The 27,622-nt window shown below is 37.2% G+C and overlaps 1 protein-coding gene across 19 annotated transcripts in view; it reads left to right on the top strand.

Annotated features, from left to right (window-relative positions):
• The window catches only part of trdn (triadin), a 53,493-nt gene that overhangs the window by 22,638 nt on the left and 3,233 nt on the right, over positions 1–27,622 (top strand). For 5 of the 19 annotated variants that reach the window (XM_077219857.1, XM_077219853.1, XM_077219849.1 and 2 more), the window contains 23 exons: positions 910–2,457; positions 4,827–4,871; positions 5,072–5,173; positions 10,884–10,940; positions 12,140–12,235; positions 13,042–13,068; positions 14,431–14,475; positions 14,615–14,656; positions 14,779–14,823; positions 18,057–18,113; positions 18,245–18,298; positions 18,416–18,463; positions 18,677–18,727; positions 18,818–18,865; positions 18,985–19,032; positions 19,157–19,204; positions 19,286–19,321; positions 19,403–19,450; positions 21,398–21,445; positions 22,462–22,500; positions 23,527–23,586; positions 25,142–25,186; positions 26,628–26,651. In XM_077219857.1, the coding sequence (XP_077075972.1) occupies positions 910–2,457; positions 4,827–4,871; positions 5,072–5,173; positions 10,884–10,940; positions 12,140–12,235; positions 13,042–13,068; positions 14,431–14,475; positions 14,615–14,656; positions 14,779–14,823; positions 18,057–18,113; positions 18,245–18,298; positions 18,416–18,463; positions 18,677–18,727; positions 18,818–18,865; positions 18,985–19,032; positions 19,157–19,204; positions 19,286–19,321; positions 19,403–19,450; positions 21,398–21,445; positions 22,462–22,500; positions 23,527–23,586; positions 25,142–25,186; positions 26,628–26,651 (2,661 nt within the window). Of the gene's footprint in view, positions 1–909; positions 2,458–4,826; positions 4,872–5,071; positions 5,174–10,883; positions 10,941–12,139; positions 12,236–13,041; positions 13,069–14,430; positions 14,476–14,614; positions 14,657–14,778; positions 14,824–18,056; positions 18,114–18,244; positions 18,299–18,415; positions 18,464–18,676; positions 18,728–18,817; positions 18,866–18,984; positions 19,033–19,156; positions 19,205–19,285; positions 19,322–19,402; positions 19,451–21,397; positions 21,446–22,461; positions 22,501–23,526; positions 23,587–25,141; positions 25,187–26,627; positions 26,652–26,880; positions 26,920–27,622 lie in introns of all 19 variants that reach the window. The other 14 variants (XM_077219865.1, XM_077219864.1, XM_077219867.1 and 11 more) reach the window with 11 other exon arrangements.

The following is a 27,622-nucleotide window of genomic DNA, read 5'->3' as shown; positions in this document are numbered from 1 at the left end:
ATCTTTTTATATACTCATGTTCCCTGGTTATATCAGTAAATCGAAAAAATAAGCTCCCCCTTCGCCTTTCAACAACATCTCTTCTTCAATGATGACTTCACCAATGAAGAGCGGGACAATAAAACCTCCCTTTCCGCAACCTAACGCATTTACACAAAATCGCAGCTTGATCGACAAAATCAAGTCTCGCCTTACTTTTTTTTTCTTGTTCAAAAAGCCGCTTCACTTGGTCACCATTGGGAAGAAAAGACGGTCACGATATCTGTTTCATGCCGACTTTAACAGACATTGACTAATGGTGCGGTCACATTTGCAACATGTCAAAGGTCCATTGTTTATTGTCAATAGTGTAGCGATATGTGTAGCACAGCTCACACAGAAGTCACTTTCAAACTAATCAGCTTTCTTGGTTTGTGACCATCTTGAAACCTTTACAAAATCTGCATGGGGAAATCTTTCACCCTCACATGAAATTCAGTCGTGTGGATTCCAGTTGATACTTGTTTTTGGTTCAAACATTTTCCAAACAACAGTAAATGAAACCGAACCTTAAAAGCCACAAAAGTTTGGACCATTTGTTATTCTGACAATATATTGTATCATTAAGAGGCCCCATCAAGCTATGAGCAAATGCAGAGCTCCTTTGTGCATCAACAGTTGTACTTTGTAAAAAACAACAAAAAACAAAAAAATATAATGAACCTATACGTTTGCATGTCTTCTAAGTATTCAACTATCTAATAGCATATTACTAAAGGGATGCTGTCATAGTAAAATACATAATATGCATCATCTATCTGATTATATGTTATGCACTGGATTGTGTATCCTTGTGAATTTGTTCAAATCCTGTGGGGTTTGAACCCCACACTCTGCTTCTCTGATATTTCTGACAACCTAATGATATAGTTGCAGAGATACGGGCCAAGGAGATCTTAGAAGAGGAAGGGGAGTACGAGGAGGAAGAGGAGGAGGAAGATGAAATGGCTGCTGATGAAGAGGTGGAGGAGGAAGAAGAAGAAGAGGATGATGAAGAAGAAGACGTAGAAGAAGAAGATGGTGAGGAGATTGAGGAGGAGGAAGAAGAATCTGCTGAAGAAGAGGAAGAGGTGGAAGCAGAGGAGGCTGAAGTAAAGGAGACAAAAGAAGCTGATGCTGAGGAGGAAGATGAAGATGATGAGGAGGAGGAAGAGAAAGAGGAGGAAGCAGCAGCAGAGGAGCCTGACGAGGAAGAGGAAGATAAAAAAGAGGAGGCTGAAGAAAAGGAAAAAGAGGAAGCTGTTGCTGAGGAGGAAGATGAAGATGAAGAGGAGGAAGCAGCAGCAGCAAAGGAGGCTGAGGAGGAAGAGGAGGAGGAGGGAAAAGAAGAGGAGGATGAGGAAGCTGATGCTGAGGAGGAAGAAGAACATGAAGAGGAGGTTTCTGCTGCTCCCGAAAAGGAAGATGCTTCCATCCCTGCCGAACCCGATGAGGAGAAAGATGAAGCTGCAGAACTCGTCACCTCTAAAGAAGCTGAGGCAGCTGAAGATGATGATGAGGAGGAGGAGCACAGAACTGATGCAGATGAAAAGGTTCCTACTACATCACTAGATCATCAGGATGATGAATCGAGCAAAGCAGAAGAGGAGGATGAAGATGGCACCATAGATGATCTAATATCTGATGCTGAAATCCTCTCACATTTTCCCACAGAAGAGGACGACGATGATGTTGACATTGTAGCTGATGATTCCTCCTCTAAAGATATCAAAGAAGCAGAAGATGCTCTTGAGGGTGGGGAGGATGGCCATGAAGAACAACCTCAGGAAGAAGATGATAAAGAAGAATTAGCCGAGCCAGCCCTTAAATTGGCTCCTACTTCAGACGATGACAATACTGATGATGACCAAAGTGAGGAGAAAGATGATGTCCAGGAGGCTGATATCCCCATTGTGCTTGGTATCATAGCAGATGCTGGTGTTACAGTCACTGATGTTGAAGCTCAGGAAATCGGTGAGGAACCTATACTTAAAGTTGATGGTGATGCAGAGATATTAACACCCATAGAGGAGAGTGCTGCTAAAGCTGACGACGCAGTAGCTGATATAGCTGACTCACAATATGGCTTAAGCACTACTGATATCCCATCTGATGACCATGATGATAAGATAGCTAAAGAACTAGCTGACAATCAAGGTGAGGGTGAAGAAGACAGTCTTAAAGATGAGACTTGTGTTGGGCTGAAAGAAAAAGATATAACAAGTGAAGGTGAGGGTGTTAGTGAGGAGCCTGAGCTAGCTGATGATGTTGCAGATAAGGAGGAGCAGGAGGCAGAAGGAAAAGAGGAGGGAGATGAACAGATAAGTGGTGAGGATGATGATGGTATTATAGTAACAGCACCTGTAGTTAGTTCTGATCCAGGTGGAGATGAGACAACAGTGGTGGCTGATGAAGATGATGGCTCTTCACCTGAGAAAGGTAACAAAAATATTTTTAGTTATTGACTCCGAAAGGTTTGTTTGTTTCTCAAAAATGTGTTCATGGCAAAATGACAGATACTCTTGCAGCCAGTGATTTAAAAAGAAATATGGAACCAAATAATGTTTTGTTTCTGCAGTTTTCACACATGCATTTGGATGCTATGGAAGCTTGTTTCCGCCACAGAATAAAACATTTAAAAAGATAATTGTGAATTTATTTCTCAGAATTGCGAGATATGAAGTTGCAATTGCGTGTTATAAAGTCTCAATTACGTGTTAGAGAAAAAACTAACAATTCAGACCTTTTTTATCGCAATTCCGACTTTATATCACGCAATTCTGACTTTATAACATATAATTGTGACATATTTTCTCAGAATTGTGAGATTTTAACTCGCAATTGCGAGTTAGGAGTCCAATTATATGTAAAAAAAAAACAGACTTTTTTCCCCCTCAGAATAGTTTATATCTCACAATTCTGACTTTATAACACGCAATTGCGACTTTATATAGCCTAATGCAATTCTGACTTCATATCTCCCAATTGCGTATTAATAAAGAGATATAAACATGCAATTCTGAGAGAAAAAGTCAGAATTGCGAGTTTATATCTCATAATTCTGACTTTACAACACGCAATTGCGACTTTATTTCACGCAATTCTGACTTTATAACACGCAATTCCGAGAAATAAAGTCAGAATTGTGAGATAAAAAGTCGCAATTACCTTTTTTATTTTTCATTCTGTGGCGGAAACAAGCTTCCACAGGATGCAGTCGGAACACCATACTAAAGTAGCCTAGGCCTACTCTGACAGAGTTTCCTACACTTTTTCACTGGCACTGCAGCATCATTACTGAATCTTCATTGCAAAACAAACAGCGCGACCAATGTAGTTTGATTCCCAAAATAATCACTTTGAGCTGGTTCTTGTTAGTGAATCAAAAAACATCCAGCACAACCAATGTAGTCTGATTCCCGAACAAATAACTCTCTTTTCAGTCAACTCCTTTTAGTGAATTTATTTTTAGTACGTTTTGTCAGTAGTATTTTATAAAAAATAATGAATGAAATTTGTTTACACATTTTTGTTTGTTTGGTAATGTATTGATTTTGACATATGTACGGCAAAATTATTAATAAAAATGATTTAAAAACATTTAAAATAAACAAAGTTTGTGTAAACACCTTTTTCAAAACGTTTTAAATCATTTGTTTTATATCATTTGGCAGTAACATTGCATTTCCTGAGATCACATTCTTTACAAGTACTAAAAGAATACTTGATGGAACCATTAAGGAACAATAATCATCAGCAAAAAAAATTCAAGAATTCCTCATGATAGTAAAAGTCACTGTAAAAGGGATCAGTTGACTTAACTTAGTTCCCTTCAAATAATTAAGTAAATAAAAGTTGAAAAAAATAAGTTATGTGGAATTGTCAAGTTCATGTAACTTTTTTTTTTTTTTACTTATGCATGAAGCTCATTTACTTAATTTTAAGGCAACGGGTTAAGTCAACTGATCACTTTTTATTAATTTAGCTTTTTTTTAACTAAAGGTTTGCTAAATTTTAGCCAAAAACAATAATCATTTAGACGTCTCTTTCACACAAGAGTCTAAGTTAGCTACAATCCATATCCAAATACGCTGATAGGAAAGGACCTCATTTGAGTTCTAATTGAATTGAAGTCTAATTCATGCTGGGTGGATCAAAGAACAGCAGCTGTTGTATTGCTGTTCAGCTGCCAGTGAAACGGTTAGAATCCGGGAGAGACTGCTTTCATGTGAATTGTCACCAAGAAAGAGGTCATTCAAGGGTATCAAAGTTCTAGATGATCAAGGAAAAAATATGAAACTAAGCTAAATGAAGGTCAAAATTGGTTATCGTGGCTTAAATGAGTAAGTAAGAATAGTGGTCATAGTCATTGTCTTATAGCAGCGCATATAGCAATTAATTGGTAAGCTATTTTCTAAGATAACGTATACCGCTTATGCTTTTTACTAATGGTCGTTAAAATAGGGCTGCTTGACTTTACCCTGCTAACCTTATTTAGCTGATTTGATAATTCACTCTGTGCAAATCTAAACCAACTGTTCCAGCTCTTAACTCCCTACTGATGTTGGTAATGAATTTTAAAGGATCGGCCTCAATACAATAATTGAAAAAAATGTTTTGTGTGTAAATTAAATCTGATTAGATCTCTTTGTAAAACTAATGCAATCTACCCAACAACAAAGGGAAAATCTTAGCTGTGCCAAAATTGCTTGGCATTTCAAGAATAATAGGTCAAATGAAAATAAAGTGTTACCCATTAAGGCCTTTGCTGACTTTGTCATGTGTAACTCATCTATGTGATACAACAGCTTCTGAAGCCAAAGAGGAGGTGGACAAGGAAGAAACGGTTCAAGGTATAGTTTTCAAAATGCTCAGTATGAAAAGCATCTCGCTAGTAGGCTAAATGTTGAAAGTAGAAATTTCTGTTTTATCACATTAATTGAATTTTAATGGTTACTAAAGGCTTTAAAGACTTGATAGATTCTAAATAAAATCACAAAGACTTGTGATATATCTGGCAAGCCTTATAAACATGTTTACTTTTCTTGCAAAGGCATAACAACCCCGGAAGAAGAGGAAAAAGATGAAAAGGAAGAAAGTGCAGAGGAAGTGGAAATTGCAGGAAAAGCACTTGAACCAGAACCGATCGCTAAAGGTAACAAACATGGCAACATTTTGCTTGCATGAAGCATATAAAATTATGCCAACACTAATAAGCTCAGAGGTTATTGACTGCGGAGGAGTGTGGTTCTATACAACATGCAGAGGGAGAAGAGGGTGTGTGTGTGTGTGTGTGTGTGTGTGTGTGTGTGTGTGTGTGTGTGTGTGTGTGTGTGTGTGTGTGTGTGTGTGCGTGCGTGCGTGCGTGCGTGCGTGCGTGCGTGCGTGCGTGCGTGCGTGCGTGCGTGCGTGCGTGTGTGTGTGTGTGTGTGTGTGTGTGTGGGGCAAGAGATGTGAGGGTTAAGAAGACCCTTAGGTCTCAAACTTTGATCTCCAAAGACTTTCTGATGGCTCATTTTTCCATCTACTACACAACAGTAGGATCAATAGGATGATGCTGGTGTGTGTCTACTACTTTGGTAAAAAGAGAAATTTTGCGACTGAACTTATAACTTATAACAAATAACCTATACATTTACATTTATTCATTTAGCATATGCTTTTATCAAAAACACTTACAAATGAGGAATACAACATAAGGCCATAAACTTAGTGCTAGTAATAAACTAAAGTTTAAGTAATAAAACGTTTATTTATTCAAAATAATTATTTGAGTTATTATACAGTATATGCCTATGCACCCTAAAATACTCTTTGGCATCATTTTTCAATTTACCTCAACAGTTTTTCTGCATATGTGAGGTCCTCAAAAGGGAAGAAAGAAAGAAAAGGTTAAGGTAGCGTCAGCCTCTAGAGCTATTTGGCTGAACACCACGAAATCATAAATAATGCACTAAAAGTATAAAAAGTATAATCTTGGCCATGTTAAAATTAACATTAAATAAAAGGACAAAGAGCACAAGGGTCTCTGTAATATGATTTTCTTCTAGTGAGATGCATTCCTCCCTTTCCAATTATTCCTGCTATTTGATTTATTGATATGGTGTTGAACTACAATTTTTCTGAATTCCTCCGGAGGGCAAAAGATCCTACTGGGTATCAGATTAAAATCTGGAGAGGAGATTGGGGATAAAGCAATGTGTGTATTGCAGGATGGAAATCTAATCCTGTGCTGAGACAGTGTATGACACAGCAGTATCACAGTCTCAGAGCTGAGATGAGTTCAGAGTACTGCTAGTTCCTCTGTCTGGGAACAGGAGAATGAGGTGTATTTGGATGTGCCTGCAGAGAAACAGTGGGACACGGCGAGACTGAGCCTACACTGCACTATATATGAAGTCCTGGTACTCATACTTGTACAGAGAGTTTAAAATACAATTGGTTAAAGGTGCAGTGTGTGATTTTAGCGGCATCTAGTGGTGAGGTTACGAATTGCAACCAACAAAAGTTATGGTGGCCGACAGGAAAATATGTCATCGTCTGAGACCAAGGGACTAATCCATCAGCTGGAAACTGAAGCCTCGCGGGAGCCGCCATTGTAGCAGACCATCACCTGCTGTTAGCTTTGACTCCCATTCATTTTGGCATCACTTTGACAGCGAATAACTTAACATCTGATGTGTCTAAAGACTTCATTTGTCCATTATTTATCTCTAAAGAAACACGACAATGTATAAAAGGCTCCATTACTTTGTATCTGACGTTATGGCCCCATAGAAGCCGTTTTTGTAAAAATAGGCTAACGATTAGGCTAACGACGTCATAACCACACGACTTTCTGTCGCACAATAGAGAAATTACCGTATAGACAGGAGGAGAAGCTCACAGGCAATCTTTTACTGTCTATGAGGCAATCTGGGGGACATAGAGGCATAAAGTCAAGGGAGAAGCCCATAGATAGAGAATCCATAAAAGCAACAGGACAAAATATTTCAACAACGTTTTTGAGGAATTAGGTGATTCAGATTTGTGTTGGCACAGCTACTAGAAGATTGACAACTGTCAGACTGTCGTCAAGCTCAGTTTGAGCCTGCGCAGTCGCTCAGCCATCAGGAAGTGAGTGCTATAATCGGGCTTCAGTTTTCTCCAATGAAATCAAGGGGGTCGCTGTGTCCATTTCTTTTACTGTCTATGTCTGAGACAGCAGAGAGTAGCCAGTTCAGCAATGAGGTTTCTTTACAAGGATAAATTAAGAAATTATGTTTACTTAATTATTCAGTAAAACTATATGTTATTGCGAATATTATTGTTACTTGTTCATCATTGTGTCAGTGTTTTATTCGCTGAACTAAGCTTGCTTCCTCGCACGAAGAGCAACATAGTAACGAAACGCGCTTGTCCGTTTAGGGCCACCGTAGAAACATATCAGCGCATTTCAATGGAAGGGAAACCGCGGTGCGTGTAGACAGAAACTGCTCATTCTAAGGTAATACAAATATAACGGTTCATTAAAGGGGAACTCGGCAACTCTAGCTATTTCTTCGCTGATTTTCACTTTTGTTTTCTCAACGAGCTCCTACAGCTGTGAGGTGTATATTTCACAACAATGTCGTAAGAAAACTCACTTGCGGCCCCTCCTCCCCCTTTCTCCCGCTGCTCATGTGCATTTCTTATTATCGGAGCCGGTCAACTTTATCGTGTGGAGTGTGTCTACCGAGGTGGGTAATACATCATACACATTGAGGGCGGCGTGTGTGTTTATGTCGAATTGCCGTAAAGCAGTTTGTGTTTCTCGCTCGTTCTCGTTTCTCACGAGACTTCCTATTTCCAATTTACCGGGACGTTAATCCTCATGTTGCAAGGTTGGTTTTCCGCCTGGGAACGCTGGGGGGAGCGGGGAAACTCACCATTCTCACCACAACAGTTTATTTAACCATCCAAATGATTTCTAAATGGTTTTATTAAGTTGAAATAGTTGCCGAATGCCCCTTTAAGTAAGGTCTTTATACACCACTGAAAACTTCTTTTTCAAGGTAGTGAGGAAACGCGCTCTGGTTACGCTAGAAACATGACCACACAATATGTCCACCTCCATAGAAGGGGGCGCCTGCGGTTATGGAGATATAAATGTCTCATTCTAAGCTAATAAAAACATAACGGTTCATTATGCAAGGTCTTTATACACCACTGAAAACATTGTTATGGATCTTATATTGCATTTCTGTCAATAGATCCTCATAAATATTACATATTGCACCTTTACGGAGAAAAGGTCATTGTCAATTCAAAAACACTCAAGCAACCATAGTTAAATGGTTTCTAAATAATCTTTGATTAATGGCTTGGCCGTCACTAGGGAGTAACTAAGGCCCTGTTTACACCTGGTATTAAGATGTGTTTTAGAAGATTGGATCACAAGTAGGCGATGCTAAATACAGGTGTAAATGGGGTCTAAAATGTTTTGAGCTTTATCCACATTCGACCACATGAGCATCTACACTATGAAAGCAATCCTATCGAATGTGTTTTCGACTCTGGAAGTGGTCGAAAGTGGACAAGCTCAAAACGTTTTAGACCCCGTTTACACCGGTATTTAGGGTTGTCCACTTGTGATTGACCAAAACGCATTTTAATGCCCCAGAGGCAGTCGAAAACACATTTGACTGAATGCAAATTTGCTTTCGTAGTTTAAACGCTCATGTGTTCGAATAGCCACAAAAGACTGCCTATATTCTCCGCCTACAAACCTAGAACATTACGGGAAGCGGGCTAGCCAGACGGGATTTAAACTTTGTATCCTGAAGACACAAGTTTTGTTTTGAAGACGAAGAACGTACCAAGATCAATGTCGTCTCACCATTCCTGATTTCTAACACACACTCACAGCATTCGCCGTGGTCTTGAGGCTATCAGAGCAGAAACGAAAGCTGACAACAATCAAAGTTTGTCTTGACCAACTTTATTTTTCTAGTTAAATAAATCTATTCAAAAGTCTGTTTTTCACCTACAGTGATTTTGCAGCAACATATTGATTTGGATTCAATCTCCTGCTGTTTGTGCAATGAACATTAAAAATGTATGCCAAGTTTCCAGGCATTTTGAATTTAATATGGCAAATGCAGATCTCAAGTTGACCACTGCTTTTATGAAGTGAAATTAAATAATTTATTTGTGATTCCTTGATCAACATCCTTTCACCATTCCAATCAACCAATCAGATTTGAAGGATAGGTTTACAGTGGATGTCAAGTTTAGCATATAGCAGGGTTAGGGGCTTCTACACCATTATTATAAATTTTTTTTAGCGATAAGTTATGGGTAGTGTTTGGTTTTGGGGTAAGGATAGGGTTAGGACTGTGTTTTTGGACAAGAATGTTGTTCAAAGATCAACAAAAGATGTTGATCCAGGAACAAGTGTTACTTGGCAAAATCACGGTGACCACTGGTGCTCTTAGGTATGATATTGTATATTAAAGGTGCAGTGTGTGATTTTAGCGGCATCTAGTGGTGAGGTTACGAATTGCAACCAACAAAAGTTACGGTGACCGACAGGATAATATGTCCTCGTCTGAGAAGAGAGTAGCAGTTCAGCAATGAGCTTTCTTTACAAGGATAAATTAAGAAATTATGTTTACTTAATTATTCAGTAAAACTGCTCATTCTAAGGTAATACAAATATAACGGTTCATTAAGTAAGGTCTTTATACACCACTGAAAACTTCTTTTTCAAGGTAGTGAGGAAACGCGCTCTGTAGCGCTGTGTGTTCGCTGTCGGCTACGCTAGAAACATGACGACACAATATGTCGACCTCCATAGAAGGGGGCGCCCGCGGTTATGGAGATATAAATGCCTCATTCTATAAGCTAATAAAAACATAACGGTTCATTATGCAAGGGTTTTATACACCACTGAAAGCATAGTTATGGATGTTATATTGCATTTCTGTCAATAGATCCTCAGAAATATTACACATTGCACCCTTAAATTATAGTTCTGTTACTAAACTCTGTTGAAGGTGATAGAAAAAGAAATGTCAGCTTTCATCAAATTTCCACGGTTACATCCCTGATCACCTCGCTTAGGTGTTGGTATAAAGTATTTTATTTTATTTTTTTAATTCACTATTATTCAGTAAATTGGTGGCAGCAGAATGATAAGATTTATAATATGTTTATGGTGCACTGTGTGTGCTTGCTTTGGCCCATCATAAAAAAATGGGAGTCTTAAAAATAGGGGTTTTGTCCCACTCACGCACTTATTTTTATTGACAAGTTTAAATCACTTGTTTTTGACTTTAGTACTTTAGTTCTTTAAAATGTTGTGCTACAAATGAAATTACAGCAATAACATCACCCCATTCCATTTACTGCAGAGAGGAGGCCAGAAAAATGAGAATCTCTGCCCTGCCTGCCGGCAAGCAGCAGATACTCTGTCATTCCTCTATCAAGAACATCATTAGATATGTTTCACACAACAAAATAAATCCCTGCTGAGAGAAAGAAACCTGCTGGTAGGGGAGAGCGAGCAAAAATGTGGAACTTGAAGAGATCCATTTTGACCCATGGGGTTGAACAGTCTTCACAGAAAGCGCAAACAAAGTACAAAAAAGATCTGAACATCAAAGTTTGCGTGTGTGTGTGTGTGTGTGTGTGTGTGTGTGTGTGTGTGTGTGTGTGTGTGTGTGTGTGTGTGTGTGTGTGTGTGTGTGTGTGTGTGTGTGTGTGTGTGTGTGTGTGTGTGTGTGTGTGTGTGTGTGTGTGTGTGTGTGTAAGCAAGTACAAGTCTGTGTCTTTTGTCTTTCTATTTTGTCTTCTGGGCTGGTAAGACTCACCTTTTGTTTTGTTGGTTTTATTTCTTAAAACAGCTGAGGAAGTGAAGGAAAAAGAAGCACAGAAATCTGTGGCAAAGGCTGAAAAAGAAGGTCAGTACCATAGACTGTAAAAAATATGGACAAAGCGGTCAGTACACAATTACATTCTGAGTGCTGCTATTTTCTTTAAATGGGGAAACATTATATATATATATATATATATATATATATATATACACATGGAGCAGTGCTATACCAGTGCAGATAGTGCCGGTTACACTATATAAAGTTTCAATGGCAAATCAAAGTCATAGGGATAATATCCTATCTTACAACTTCCAATGCCCCTGCTGATCTTAATCAGTCAAGAGTAGATGCATTTTATTAGCTAATAAACTTCTGCGCCAAAGGTCAGTGAGAAAACAAAGGAAGAAAGAAAGCATGCTGTTTTAATAACACAGATCATGTACTCGGCTGCAGGGTCGACTGATATCAAAAATGGCATTTGCATTTTTGGTTAAAGGCATTTTGAATGACACTTCCCTGTAATTCCACGCAAGCATGTTAGCAACACAATCTAAACCGGCTTTTTCAATTTCAATTATTATTCAAAGAGACTTCTTGAAATTTCCCTGCTTCTCAGCCATTTGCCATTCTTGTTAATCTCCGTTTGTTGGCGGGGTTGTCAACCTGTTTTTATTTTTAGCTGACTTCCTTCTTGTTGTAATAATCCAATCTCTTTACTGGTGGGGTGGCATTTAATCATAAAATGTCACATTAATTCTGACAAATTTATGCAATCCAAACTTATAATGAAGGTGTCATATTTGTATCCTGTGATTTACTACCACCACTTTAAAAATTAATTTTAGTAATAACATTTTGATTTATGGACATACAATCTGGCATTGGTCTCTGATGGCATAAGCTATTATGGGTTTTAAAGATAATGATATCAATATATTAAGCTGTAGAAGACATTTATCTCTGTGTTTAGCTGCCAATATGATCTTTATCATCCTGTGTTGATTTAAACAAGGCTAATCTAATACATCGCTCATTAGACTGTCTTTTTTTTAACAGTTTCTCAATTTTTTTAATCATTTTTGTATTTAATGGATTTTTGCAATTGATTTGGTTACAGTATTGACAAGTCTGCCCGTGCTAGCAAAAAACAAAAACAAAAACAAAAAACTATAACGTCACAGCCGATGATTCATATGAACCAAAGACGGCTAAAATAGGCAGGAAATGAAATGTTCACTTTGGTCTATTATCACACTCACTATTTTGCATTTGTTTGTATCCAGAAAAACAAAAAGAGCCCTCTACATGTCCTTGTATGCATTCAGTAATACATAAAGATCCTCAAAAAGCCCAAGACACTAAACCAAAGGAAGAAAAAGGTATTTGGTATTGACTTGCAAGGTCAATATCATGCATGTTGTTTTAAAATACAAAAAGAAAAAGCATGTGCATATTTTACATTTTCTGCATAACAGAGCCATTTTATAGCAAATCACACTGGCCATGTCTAAAGCATAGATCTAGTCAGAGACATGCCAATATATTTGTTTTAACACATTTTGTGAGCTCTTCATGCAAAAACAACTGACCAAGAGGTATTTAGTATTTTGCACGTGAAATAAATCGCATGCTTAAAATATAATCATTGATTGTTTAATGATGTGTACCTTATTGTAGTGACTGATGGCGTGGGTGTACTGTGAATTGATCAAGATAACATGCATGCATACACACGGAACAAGGATTGTAAATTATGCGTATGTGCACATATGGACCATATGGTTAATTTCTGTATCAGCAGATATACAGAAAATCATATTTGAATTAGTTCACTTTAGATATATTTGCTCTTAATGACCCTTACTCTTTACTGTAAACTCATCATACTGCTTTCTACTAAAAGTATTTATATTACATTTATTTTACAATAAAATATGGATGGTATATAAAAAGCATGCAGGCTATGTTTCAAAATTGCATTTTGGCCTTCCCCTTAACCATTTCTGAATTTTCTATAGCAAACTTTGGGCTTTAAAGATTCTAAGTCATTTTTACTGTATGTGCTTTCTCTGTACGTGGAACAAATTTCTCTTATATTATGTTATGTAGTAAGCTAAGTTGCCATCTGCAACTTACTTAAAGCTCTGCAGTAACTCGTTGTACTTTTTATCCGTTTTTCCTCCAGCTGAACCTGATAAAGTGAAGAAAAGAGGTACTTTTATTCCAGAAAAGACTTTGAATGCACCTATTATACTCAAGAAGCTAACAATAGATGTTTTTAATGTATGTCTTCAAGTATTCAGAATTATGATTGGCCTTGATATTGATAGTACTTGATATTATATTGAATAAAACAGTATAGAGCAGTTTAAGTAGAACTGAGTAGCTTTTCCAGCAGCAATTTAGACATGATTAAGTTTGTAAGTATGAGGCCACAGACTTTTATACAACAGTTCTATGAGCATAAATGAAAATAAGGTACTGTAACGTGTATTGTAGATATAATATGATCTGTTGGATTGTCTATTTTAGTTCGACTTTCAAAGCACAGTAAATTAATGAAAAATATAACCCATGATCTCCTCTATGACCTATAATAATATAGCAATCTGTTTTAGAGGACATCACTGAGGATCTTATATCAGTAAAATAGCTGTATTTTTTTCTTACTTCCAATAACTTTGACAAACACAATAGTGCCCCCTGGTGCATATCAGTTAATCTTTTAATATAGATGTTATTTATTTTTTATCAAAACCCCAAAATTTAGGAAAACTTCAGGATTCTTGACAGAGTATTTCAGCTGTAGTGTGATAATAATATATTGCAATATTAATCATGGCTACTGATCATACCAGCAAATGCTTTTTTACAAGAACACTCTTTAGGTCTGTGTGATTGATTTAGACATCAAGTGATCTGTTGCTGCACACAGTTTTAAACCCTCTCTCTCTCCAAACAAAGCCGTCTGGTTTGATTCATGTCTGACTGTTTTTCATGTCACAGCTAAAAGAGTGAGCCTTGAACACAGGAGTAGGCTTGTGTGATGCATTGTTTTGTTCGATTAAAGCTGGTTAAGCTCAAGCAGGCAACTGTCGATTTCTACAGTAAACTGCTTGCTTTAGCAGCACAACTCAACAAGCATGTGCAAAACTATTAACTTGAAGTAGTTAGACTAATATATTGATAAAGGATATTTATGTATCCATTTGTTCTGTTATGTTAGCGAAATGGATAAAAGATGCTAATCAATAAGGTAATAAACTACTTAAAAAAGCAGAGCCAACAGCATTATAGGACATTAAAAAAAAAATCCTAATTTTTCATGTCAGAAAATGTATTTATTCATAAATTCAATGCTTTTGATGCAATGTTCCCGCACACACGGTAAAGACTTTGTGAAATAGGGAAAGTTTGAAAACGTATTTTTAGCAGAATAAAATTTGTAGGAACACATTTGGAGATACTGATATATGTTTGGAGAGATACTGATATATGTTTGGAGAGATACTGATTTATGTTTTGATCAGGAAGCACATTTTTTGTTGTTTAATGTTTTTTTTCCCCTTCCCAGAAGTTGAACCCAAGAGAAAGGAGCCCCTGCTCAAACAGAGAAAAGGTGCATTATATGAGCTCTCACTCAGATCAAAATAATAAAAAACACACCTATATTCATTACAGACGTGGAGTTTGTTTGTGGAAGAATATTGCACTAAAGACTTTTTTCTTTCACCTCCTCACTAACATTTGCTCATCAGAAAGAGAGGCTCCAAGAACAAGACTAGAGAAAGCAAAGAAAGGTACAGTAGCACAATGTGTTCCTGCTTTTTTTTTTATCATCATGCACTGAAAGATTTCTTTCAAATATTTTGTTATAATAGCCATGCATATTTTGACATAATATGTGCTCTCTGGTCCACAGCTCCAAAAGCAAAGGCAGTGGCTGCCAGCATTCTCAAAAAGAGAAGTAAGCTCACATGATCTGATCATACTTATTTAAATTGATTGTTCACCCTTAAATAAAAGGTCTGTCATTATATAGTCACCCTTATGTTGCACCAAACCAGTGTGACTTTCTTTCTTCTGTGGAACACAAAATATTTTACTGAATGTTCACAGGCTCTTTTCCATAGATAAGAACGTAGGCCAGTAACAGCCGTGCATGTAAACCTCACTCCCCTGGCCTCAAGAGGAGAGCTAGATACTGATGCTAGCCGCGGCGGTCTTGAGTGTCCTTGTTAGCTCGCCCGCCTCCCTCGCTGGAGACCACGTTTCGAATCCCGTCCGGTGGTGCGTTTCCCGTACAACGACATAACTCACTGCTTTACTACCATAGTGCGATGCATCGTTGAAGAAATCAACTAGCTAATCACGACTGTTTCCCAAAACTGTATTGTCGCAAATTGGTTGTTCAACCACTTTGGTTAGTGATGTCACACAGGTGGTGGAGTAATAACTGCTTTTATTATCTGTTTGAGATCGAATTAACGCTAGATGTTTTGATATAAATTACGGACATGGCATCTGAGGACTATTTCAAATTTTTCTCAGTTATTTTGCTTTATTTCCAGATTCAATCATAGGCTCGTTCTTACTCTCTAAAGCACGAACGCACATGCGTACTCTTCAATAACGACACGTTTAATCTCTTGACAAACTAAAAGACGTGAAAGACATTTGTATGTATTCTTAATAAAAGATACAGATTGTACTGAATGTCAGCTTGCTTATTTGCCTCAACATTTGGAGTCCGCATGTCATGGAAACTAGAAACTATGCTTCTAACCACAGGTCGAGAGCTGTCGTTCCAAACACACAACTTTATGCTGTTTGCAAATGTACGTTAGAGCTATGGTTTCAGGAAACACTGACTCGCTGAACCATGCTGATAACGACGTAAGTTGGTGTGTTTTCCGATGCTTTCGGAAAACACACCCCAGAGCGGGTAGAGTAGGACTGGTTACTTTTGGTGCCGTGACCCAGATGGGACTGAGGTTTAGGGGGGAGAGTGCATGGGCGTCGGAACCATTGTATATGGGTGGGACAAGACCCACCCACTTTTTAAGACCAATGATATTGGACCCACTCACTTTTACCGTCTCTAATTCAGCGCATATGTCTGTTCACTTTCCAGAGCGCAGTCAGTCAAATCAATCCACTTGAGGAATGCCCTAATAAATTAAACTCCATTTCCGCTGAATTGCTACATTATATTTCTCAACGAGAGGCAACTGACGAAAATAACCGCCCGTTGTACCCTTCCAGTCAAAATGTTGCGTTGCAAACATCAATAACAGCTTTAAGTTGTCAATGCTGGCAAATGACCATGGTATCAGCAGCGGGATAATCCACGGATAGCTGTGCATTTAATGCACGATGTGAAACGAAGTTTAGTTTACTTGTTTAATTAAAAGTCACCAGAATACATGAAATGGCATTTACTCCAGTGATATTTTTCTGGGGGAGGACCCACCCACTTTTCTTTTGCGTCTTTAGCGTCCTTGTTTTGAATCCCGCTCGGAGCGATTTGAGTAGGACTAGTTACATTTGGTGCCGTGACCCAGATGGGAGTGAGGCTTATGGGGAAGTGTGTAATGGACGTAGGCCAGTAAGAGCTGGGTGAGTAAACCTCCCTCCCCTGGCCTCAAGAGGCGCATTAGCGACTGATGCTAGCGGATGTGGTCTTTAGTGTCCTTGTTGGCGTAAACACCTTACACGTCGCTCACCAGGGTTTGAATCCCACTCAGAGCGGGTCAAGTAGGACCGGGTACACATATATAATTGTGTGATTTGCAACCAGAGGCTGTCAAGCCCCAAAAATGAAAGAGAAAGCACCATAAAGGTGTTTTGATGTCAAGGAGCACTAAGTTACTTAATCCACCAGTTTCACAGCAAGGTTTAAGACTAGTCCCAAACTAAAATGCATTTGTTTGAGCTGTTATAACTAAAAGCAACTTGCCCTGATATATCTTAAAATATGTCAGTGTCATTGTTTTGTTTCAAGATGCGCATCAGTAATGTATTTTTCTAAGGCACGTTTATAAAAGCTACAGTACTTAAATGTTTGCATTGAACTAAGGCTTAATCCTGGCTTAATTTAAGCCCTGTCTGTGAAACCAGGCCAATATTTTTTTGCATTGAACCATTAAACTTGCAACATTAAAATGCAACTCTTTGTATAAATTAAATATTTACAGAAGCCTCTGACCAGGAGTAACGGTTGGAATAAAACACCAGAGTGACTAAATTTCATCAATAAGCTCTAGTTTTTACCTGAAAGACTTCAAATCCTTCAGACATGATAATGTTGACATTTACACTCACTTAGAGAGAACATTGTGTGAATAAATTACTTTGTTAGTGGCTTTTCAAAACTAACCCATAGCTCCTCTTGTCTTCATCATATCCGTGTTGTGCATGTCAAATTAAATCAGTCATGATAAATAATTGTGATTTTTTAATGTTTTTAGTATTTGTTTCGTGAGCCTAATTAATTTAAAATACAGTTTCTGAATATTATTTACAAATAAAAAGACATTTTATGTTAATGGAAACTTATTTTTACCATTAGTTATGTAAGCAAAATAAGTTTTTGAAGGATAAACTGAAATTTCAACACAACTTCTGCTAACTTATTTGAAGACTTATTTGGATTATTGAGGGTAAACGTCATATTATGCGACTATGCGTTATACTGGTGCATTTACGGCATGTCTTAATTCCTGTATATACGAGATTTCAACTTGCAGATTCATTTTGGTGCTGATAGTGTTTGTTGACTCGTTAAAAATTCCGAGTTTACAAATTGAAATTAGCAGTTCTTCCGGGGACATGAACGTTATGGTTATTACAACACCTTTACTTTACGGAGAGCTTTCTACCTACTAATACGTTCTATAGTGCTGTCGAATAAAGTACAGAGTTAGTTACAAAGTAGCTAGTAGTTACTAAGCCTCTGGTGTGGACTTTAAGTTACAATTTAAGTAACAACTTACGAACGACTGATGCAAACCTACTGAAAAGAGCAGCATGAATATAATGCTTAACATCTCCTTTTGTGTTCTACAGAAGAAAGAAAATAATACAAGTTTTGATCAACCATGAGCATTTTTGGGTGATTTCATTTAAGTTGATGGCAAATGTAAAATTCTGTTTGATCTAAAGATATGAAAGCAGTTCTTCCCCATCTCCTAATAACAGGATCTAGAGCCTCAAAGGACGTGGAAGTGTCAGCTGCTCCAGCTCCGATACAGGAGCGTGAGTGCAACTCATAATATTACAATGTGTTACATTCACGTAATGCACAAAGACAGCAGCAATAACACGCAATATACAGTAAGTCTACTGTACTTACTCTGAATCTTTCTTTTCACAACCCCTTAAAACAGTTCCTATGTGTCGACCAACACCCGTGTACTGCCCAGCGCCCCCTGGCTGGTATGGTGAGTATTGCAGTCACCTATGATTACTGTAACTGAATACTTGAACATAAAACACCTTTATACAAAATGTATGCATCCTTTAATCCCCTGAAATTCTCTTTATACTTTATCTTACAGTGCATCATATAGTTACAAGTAGCCCATTACCACCATCGGCTTTTCCAGGTACTCAAAACTAGGCTATATTAATTCATTTCAAATGCATTCAAGATAGTTGACACTGTTGTTACTAACTTAATTATGTGGCTGTCAAAGCTTTTTTAAAAGAACAAAAAAAGAAATATCTGTCAGTTTCAATATGTTTAATAGTTCAGTATGCTTAATACATCACTGCATTACAAGCTTTTTTAACATTACATTTTTCACTGTGTTTTTCAGAATCAGAAGTTCCTATTTTAACAACTCATCAAGCTCCTACTGTAATGAAAGGTGTTGATCTCATAATATTTCTGAATTTTAATTCTATATTTGCCATTTGTCAATTTTGTTAAATCTGATTGAATGTTTCCTTTGCTTTAGAACCGGAAGCTACTAAGGCAAAACCAAAAAAAGACACTCAAAAGAAAGGTATAGCAGTAATTTGTCTTCATTTAGTGCCTGTAGTAAAGATGTGGTATTTTTTTTCCAGTTACAATGACATGTAAAAAGACCTGAAGCAAGTAATAACCTCCGACCTCCAATTTCAGAACCAGCTGCACCAAAAGAAAAAGCCAAAGCAACTCCTGCGAAGAAGGGTGAGAAGTTTAAAATGAATGGCAGTATCTTAGTTACCATTACCATCTATCTATCCATCTATCCATCCTTCCGAATCTGTGCATTTATATTTGTTTTTGTACATTTGTACTGTATGTGTTCAAGATCCCACAGTTACTAAAGACAGCGTAAAACCTTCAGTGGCAAAGAAAAGTAAGGACAATTGAAAAATGATGGCTAAATTTAAATTTTAGATCTATTTTCATACTAAATAAATCAATTTTTATGACTTAGGGCCAACAGTTGTGAAGGAGAAGCCTAAAAGGACAGGTAATTATGATTCAGGAACTGACTTACAGTAGCTGTAGTTTTATATTAATGAGCAATAACTTATAATTTCCTATTTTACAGAGCGAGTGATCACAAAAGAAAAGGCAAAACCTACCTCTACTAAGAAAGGTAGGTTTTATTGTTTTTCAACTTTATTGTATATAATGTAAAATTATATATTATCATACATTTAAATGCAGTTCATATAAAAAGATCATGCCTTTACCTGTGCAATACAGATGCTTTATGAAATGGAGTATAAATAGAGTTGTCAGGCTATCTTGAAAACAATTACCACCAATCTGGGCCCGGTTACCCGATAACGCTCACTCTTAGAGCGCTAAGAAGACTCGAAAGATATATCTTACCAAAGTTGTTTAGGTTCCTAAGTGTGTTCCCCGAAGTGTCCCTTAGGAAGCTTCTTAACACGCTGCCACGACGTTACAAAGGCGCTGTCCCAGCCCAAGTGAAGGGGCTGAATTAGTTGGCATCGATTGCTCAGGAATCAATTTTCCACTTCACCCGAAGGTGCATTACGGCGTTAAGAAAGACAACACGTTCTATGCAAATGAAACATTCCTCAAATTATTCCAGTAACATTTTTTTTATCATTTCAGTAAAATATAGACTATTAATTAAATGATCAAATTGTCAGTAATATGTTCACACGATATGTTGTGACGGGTAGACGAGCGGGTATCCCTCGCTAATCATCCACCCTCCTTATCCCATTGTGCCGCTTCTTGACATGGGTTTAACGTCTTCTAAAAATTATGTAGTACACTTTTATATTAATGGTAAGGTACTTTACAATCAGAATTGATTGGCAAGCAGCGGCAGTTGTGTAGTTGTAGTTTTTGTGTAGTTTTTACCGGCCTCTAGTGGTGATGTTTCAGATTGCAACCAATTTTTACAAGAGCGCTCGTGCGCGAGCTCGAACTCAAGAGCGAGCACTCATGGTACCGGCCACACTGAGACTTTCAACACACCGGAGAAAGCATCACAATAGGGATGAAAGCCAACTCCGGGTCTGTTTTTATACCTAAATATATACCTATACCTAAAACAAAGCGGAGGTCTCTCCATAATTCAAAGCTCTGGCGATGTTGATCCGTGTTTTCGTCCGAAGTTGATCCGATTCACGTTTGGCCTGACGAGCTTCAGCAGATAAAACTTTTGTTTGTTTTTTATATTTGGGTGGAGTGTGTGTTGTGCTGGAGGCAGGACGTTGTTTGGTGTTATCAGACTCCATGTAGTTACTGCAGTGCCGTCGCATAGACTGTATATAAAAAGGAGAGAGGCTCGGGAGCGCGCATGCACGTCACATCCGACCCGGAGCCTTCACATAGAAATAGGAATACTGGCCATCAGAGGTAATAGCAAAACCTGACAAGTGGATCACTGTAATGTGTGATTACAACCCCTTCACACACACAGGCAATAAAAAAAGGATTCATTTTAGAAGAAAAGCTACATATAGCACCTTTAAAATGTCCATAACATAAAATCATTGTTGAGCCACAACATCGTCACCATACCATAGTTTGACTTGTACTGCGCTGCGCTGATTTCTAAAGACTGCTGCACAGTGGCGGCGACTAGCGTCTTGAGCTCAAACAACGCTAAGAGAGAGCTTACGAATGGTCCAGGGCCCGGTTCCCCAAAACGTTCTTATCGCTAAGTAGTTCTTAACCTATTCCTTAACCTCTCTCTTAACGTGATTGCATGATTCCCGACACGTTCGTACGCTAAGTATATCTTCTGTAAGTCACACTTTCGTAAGGTTTGTCTGGACCATTCGTAAGTCCATTCGATCTTTCGAGTCTTCTTAGCACACTAAGAGTGAGCATTATGGGGGAACCGGGTCCAGACCAACCTTACAAAAGTGTGACTTAAAGAAGATAAACTTAGCGTACGAACGTGTCGGGAATCGTGCCATAACGTTAAGAGAGAGGTTAAGGAACAGGTTAAGAACTACTTAGCGATGAGAACGTTTTGGGGAACTGGGCCCTGGTTGTAAGACATACAGGAATCATGAATCTTAAATGTTTATTCTACATCCTGTTCTTACTATAGAGCCAGCAGTAACAAAGAAGGCAAAAGTAACAACAACCAAATACAAAGGTAACCTCACATACTGTACAGCTGATTATACATACAGTACAAGCATATATTCATATTAATAGCCTAAACGTGAAATTTTTCATCCTCAAAAGCTTTCATAATGTTATGAAAGAAGGAAAAAGTCTTAATCCTTGTGTTATTATCTTGTATTAGCTCCTTTAATACTCACAGAAAGAGGTTTAACTGTGCCATAAACTTGGTGTTTATAAATTGGTAACAGTTATAAATATTTCATACTGGATGATATTTGTCTCGCTTGTATAGGTAGGTGTCTGTTAGCTGCCCGTGGCAATGTCATATAATGTTCTGCTCAGCTTTTTTTTAAAGTGTTGGACATGAAGACAGAACCTCAGAGTTTTGCTGAGAGTGAATAGTTGAATTCTGCATTGCTCCTCTACTTTTACTCAAACTATCTCTCCGACTACTACTAGATTTGGGCACATGGAAAGAGATTTGTTGTGGCATTTCCACATAACATTTCGTTTTATCTGATACCACAAAATCCCTGCAGTCAAACATTGTGTCTTTACACAGCGAAAAAAAATATTTTCTGAGTATTTTTGTTTTGTTTTCCAGTACAAATATCTTAAAACAAGAAGAAAAAAATACCAATTGGGTATGAAATTGTAATATTGTTTTGCCTATGAATTAGGTTTATTTTTCTGTCCCTGTTTGCATATATTTCTCTCTCTCTCTCTCTCTCTCTCTCTCTCTCTCTCTCTCTCTCTCTCTCTCTCTCTCTCTCTCTCTCTCTCTCTCTCTCTCTCTCTCTTTTTTTTTTTACTTGCTTAATTTTCATAAATTGTTCAGAAAACAAGACTTAATATCTTTTGTCATTTTACTTCTCAAGTAAATGTATCTTGATGTAAGAATAGTTCTATATTTATACTGGAAAATAAAAAAAATAAAATCAGTTTTTGCAGTGTAGGATGTGAAGTATGGATATTGATAAATACTACTTTTATTTCATAATACATCCTATACATCTATACTTTTTTGTGTCTCTACATGGGAAGAAGAGAAAGCTGTAAAGCAAGTGAAGACCGCTGCTGAGGGTAAGTTCTTTTATTGTAAAGTATTAGGTGATGTTTGCTTAAAACTTTTAAACTTTAGCTCATATTTAACCCTCTAATGCTGCATATTCAACTATTAAACTCATCCAACATTGTTAGTGCTGCTTACATTAATTGACTTTGAAAACATTGGCCTTATGATTTTTGCATGAATGTTAAAATTAGGAAACAAATCAATCTTGAAGGAGGGACACAAGCCTTATTCTCCCACATGGTTACTAAGACATGTTCAATAATAAGCCATTACCTTGTGCTTAAAACACTCAAACACCTTAGCAATTGCATAACAATGCCTTGAAACCAGCAACAAGACACTGGCATTTTATTCAGAAAATGTAAACATTTAATTTATAATTGTTTGGATATTTAGAATCTCCCACCTGTTTTTCTTTTTTAATAAAATGTGTTTATTATAAACCTAATTGTTTATAATCAAATTAGTAATACTAAACATTACTGTCTTGCTCTGAATGTGTTGAAGACACAAGTTTGTTTGAGGGGATATTTCAATAATCCTGCAAAGAACATCTACATTTAGTGAATGATTTTGTTCATCCTGAGAGATAGGTCACTGCATTTTAGATTGCTAATGGACTCTTTAGAATTATTACGTGCAAAGTTTATCGACTTCTTGACAGGAAACCAGTTCACAATGTTTATGTGCTTTTAACTTCTTTAGTACATTGATGTCGTGCAAGGACTAACACACAAATACTGCAAGAGCTGGCAAATCGTGTTTACTCTATAATCAACAAGAGTCCTGACTAAAAGTAAAAGTGATAAAACACTTTAAAATAGCTTTTACTGCAAAAACAAAAATCAGCTCACTTAAATGAAAGGTTTAAGTATAAATGGTGCCAAAATGACAACCTTCAATGATAAATGCATGTATACACACACACACACACACACACACACACACACACACACACACACACACACACGCGTATTTACATAGTTGTATTGTATAGCATGAATGTAATTTGTTTGATTATGTTTGATCATTAGTCAAGAAGAAGGCCACATCAACACCAAAAGCCAAACAAGCCATTAAAGAAGTTTTTGTGGGTACGTTTTAATTACTATTTTTAACAGTGCATTTTAAAAAAGCCCAAAAGACGTCTCTGTTTTTTTGAATATCCCCTCAGAAAAGAGAGACAAAAAAGGCATGCATGACAAAATATTGAGGAATTGTTTTCATATTAATTTCCCAATGGATGCGTTGTGTTGTGAACACCAGTACATGTATTATGTGCTTTTGTAAAAGCTCAGAGAACTTACTGCATAGATGACTGTAAGATGGATCAAGAAAACAAAAAAATCTTAGACTCCAGTTGGGATAAGAAAATTGGATCTGTCAAGTAATATAACTTTAGATGAAGTCATCAGATTTTTTCTATTTTTATGACAGGAAGTGAACCTTTCACGTTCTGCTCCATGACTAATCACTTAAAGGTACAATATGTAGGATTTTTGCAGTAAAATATCCAAAAACCACTAAGCCAATGTTATATATTTTGTTTTGTTGATTACTTACAATATCCCAAATGTTTCCAACTATTTGTAAATCGTGAGAAAATTGCGGTTTTAACCAAGGAAACGGGGCGTGTGAGCAGGGGTGAGGAGGGCGTCATATCCGTGTTAGCCTCGGTTTCCGCCAGGTTTGCGCTCGTACTGCGTTAGTAACCATGGCGACAGACGTGGACAACCGGGTTATTGCCGTTATGCCTAGCAAGACGCTCACGCTGTTGTTGTTTTGTTTAAACATTATGGACCATGGCAAGAGACAAAAAGAGGACTAAAACGAAGATCAACATCTTTCGAGATGCCGAGAGCTCCACGTCCGCGACTAACTTCGACTTGACAGAGACGCGATGTGTTGCATGTACTTTATTAGACAGGTGAGCAAATGTACATAAAACTAATCAATGTTATTTAGTTCAACATGATGAAATGTTAGAATATGATCTGTATGTTATTCTAATGTTGATCTAGCCCACTGCTAGTCTCATACAGCCAACAAACAACCTAACTAACAACATTCAACACACTCAAATGCCGTTTAGTGTGATCGTGTAACTGTTAGAGCAAGTGAAACAGTGCTGCGTTACCTCAAGTTTAATTTGTCTAATAAACTGACCTGTGTGAGTATTAATTCAGCACTTGAGTGTAGTTCGGTAGAATAAAATGTCCTTATTCCTTTATCCGCGGGACTCGCGTTGTGTGTGGCGCTGGTATACGTCTTGCAGTCACGCCCTGCTTCATACCACAGTCATGTTAAAAACATCAATGTATTCACTTATCTATAAAAGATCCATCAGCTTGACGACAAGATCCATACTTACGCTTAATGTGGAATATACGTCATCAATATACGCTGTTGTTATTGTAAGAGGTTAGCGACCCCTGGTGGCGAAAATTCCTGCATATTGTACCTTTAACTGAGCATGTTTTCCTGACACATTAAGAATAGAAATAACTGATTTTAAACTTGATTTAAAGACTTATGCACACTAGAAGTGCAATTATGAAGATTTTACACTGTAAATGTGTAAATGAAAAAAAAACATGCTATTGAAAGAAAATAGATAATGTGATGAGCATTATTCTCCTTCACCTCCAGGAAAACCTGTTCCAGCCGAGAAGAAAACATCTGAAGAAACCCAAGGTATGAAGTAGACATGGCCCTGTTTCAAAAACTAGTATGCTGACTATGTACACAGCATTTAAAAGGGACAAGTCAACCAAAAATAAAAATTCTGTCATTATTTATTCACCCTCATGTCATGTCATCTGAGTTTAACTCAAGAATTGGAAACCGGCTTTGTGAAGTGGATCAGCCATGTCATTTGCAAGATCTGACTTAAAAGAATGATTTATACGGCAGTTAACTCATAAATTTGTGATTTTTAGAGATTGTGTTATATTCTATTATGTTATTCCTTAAATCCACAACATAAGGGTGAATAAATATTTACAGAAAACGAAAGTTCATTTTACATAAACTATCCCTTTAAAAATGAAAGCAGTGAAATAGAGAAAGCAATTACATAATCCACTATGAGAAGCCAAGTGGAATATAAATGAATTTAATTCAGAATATTTGATCCAATATGTATTATTTATTTATTTGTATCCTATTAACCCTTAAATGCATGAACGTCTCGCCAATCATTCTTACGGATCTATATCTAACACGGGTGGATCTCTACCTGATATTAGAGTAAAAATTATACAGAAGAATAAAATAAAGCATATTTTGTTACTTTTTGGAGCTCGGATCCAAAGTTTTATACCATCATCACCGTCCTCGTCAGAACTAATTTCCCAGTACATTCAGTATCTGGCTCATATTTGCAATCTCAAACATATTCTCGAAATTATAATGTTCAACATCTCCAAAATCAATATTTTGATCGCTGACAGCTTCTTCCCCAGCTCCACCATCAAGTGACAGTGACACTAATATTTGATTGCGTTCAGTACTTGCTATGCAGTAAATCGCTGAGCCATTTCAAGTTTTGCTGATGATACTTCCTATTCTTTTGTTTTCTGCCTGCGGTAACTATGAGTGAAACGTCACTTCATCATTGTGTATCAGACATTGCACTTATCAAATATTCAAATGTTGAATAAAAAAATAAAAAAATATACTTACACTGTTACACACCTCGGGTCGTTAGCAACCCTATGCAATTTTTACAATTTTTTTCTTGTTATATTGTTTATAATGAATAAATTGAGGAATACTAAGAAGGTTGATGTCTAACTTTAAAAAATGAATGAGGACGAGGGTAGTGAATGACGTCCTGGGTCACTAAAGACCCGAAGTATGCGTTTAAGGGTTAAAAGTATTGCATGGTTAGCTTAGCAATGTGTTAACGGCAAACGTTATTGTGAATGGTTTGTAAGTCAGTTCCATGTGGAGTGCCTTTTGTGCGGCGTGGAGTTCAAAATCAGTCACTTCTGAGGTTCAATTTCAGTTAGAATGCTGCCTAGTAAGGCAGCGAGACATCTCTCTATTATTTTGTAACAGAGCCCATGTGTTGCCATCATTTTCAGGTTAATATTTGCTAACCATAATTCTGTCCTTAAATTTCTGTCTTCAGACAAACCAGCTGAAGCACCAGCAAGTAAGTTCTGATGTTTTCTGACGTTCATGAGCTGTAGAGAAGTATTGCGTGAAGCTTGAGATTAAATTTAGCCTGTGTGCTTCATATAGCGCTGTACCTAATCATTCCAGATGTCAAAAGCAATAATCAAGTGCATGCATTTGTGTAAGCAGTTTGAAACATCTGCAGACTACATTTAGAAATGCATTGTTCAGCATCCATAGTGATCGTGCGTACCTGCATATTGTAGAGCTTGGGAGAACTTCAAAAACTTCCAGGCGACATTGAGGTACAATTCCTTATTCACCAGATGTATTAACATCACAGTTTCAATAACTGAGCCAAAGTACACATTGTTACCATTCTAGGTTATCCCACTTAAACCAAAGGGATTAAACTACTTTTAAACAGCATTAGTGAAATTTTAAATTAAATTAAGCTATTAATAGACTAATGCTGGCTGGTTGGCCCTGTGTGAACTCCTGATGTCACTCTTTCACTGTAACTCCTGACAAACACAAATCGCTTGACTTGCTCGTTAGAGACTCAAGGTCAGATTTATTAACCGTTGTGCCACATTATTTCAGTGAAAACCCTGGGTCTTATTCACAAACCACTTACCGTCCAATTTAACAAGGCACTATTCACTGCAAAAAAATAAATAAAAAAAATTAATCAGTATATTTGTCTTATTTTTCTGAATAGTATCCTTAAAGGACTAGTAAAATAATAAAAATGAAAATTCTGTCATCATTTCCTCACCCTCAAGTTGTTTCAAACCTGTTTGAATTTCTTTCTTCTGCTGAACACGAAAGGAAGATATTTTGAAGAATGTTGGTAACCAAACAGTTGATGCACCGCATTGACTTTCATAGTAGGAAAAAAATGACTATCGAAACCAATGGGCTCCACTGACATTCTTCAAAATATCTTCCTTTGGGTTCAGAAGAAGAAAGAAATTCATACAGGTTTGAAACAACTTGAGGGTGAGG

Source organism: Siphateles boraxobius, unplaced genomic scaffold (assembly GCF_051911475.1).
Source record: "Siphateles boraxobius isolate OS27281-9 unplaced genomic scaffold, OSU_SipBor_1 8, whole genome shotgun sequence".
Lineage (NCBI taxonomy): Eukaryota > Metazoa > Chordata > Actinopteri > Cypriniformes > Leuciscidae > Siphateles > Siphateles boraxobius.
Note: the sequence above shows the minus strand (reverse complement) of the source record. Positions and strands in the feature narration are given on the sequence as shown.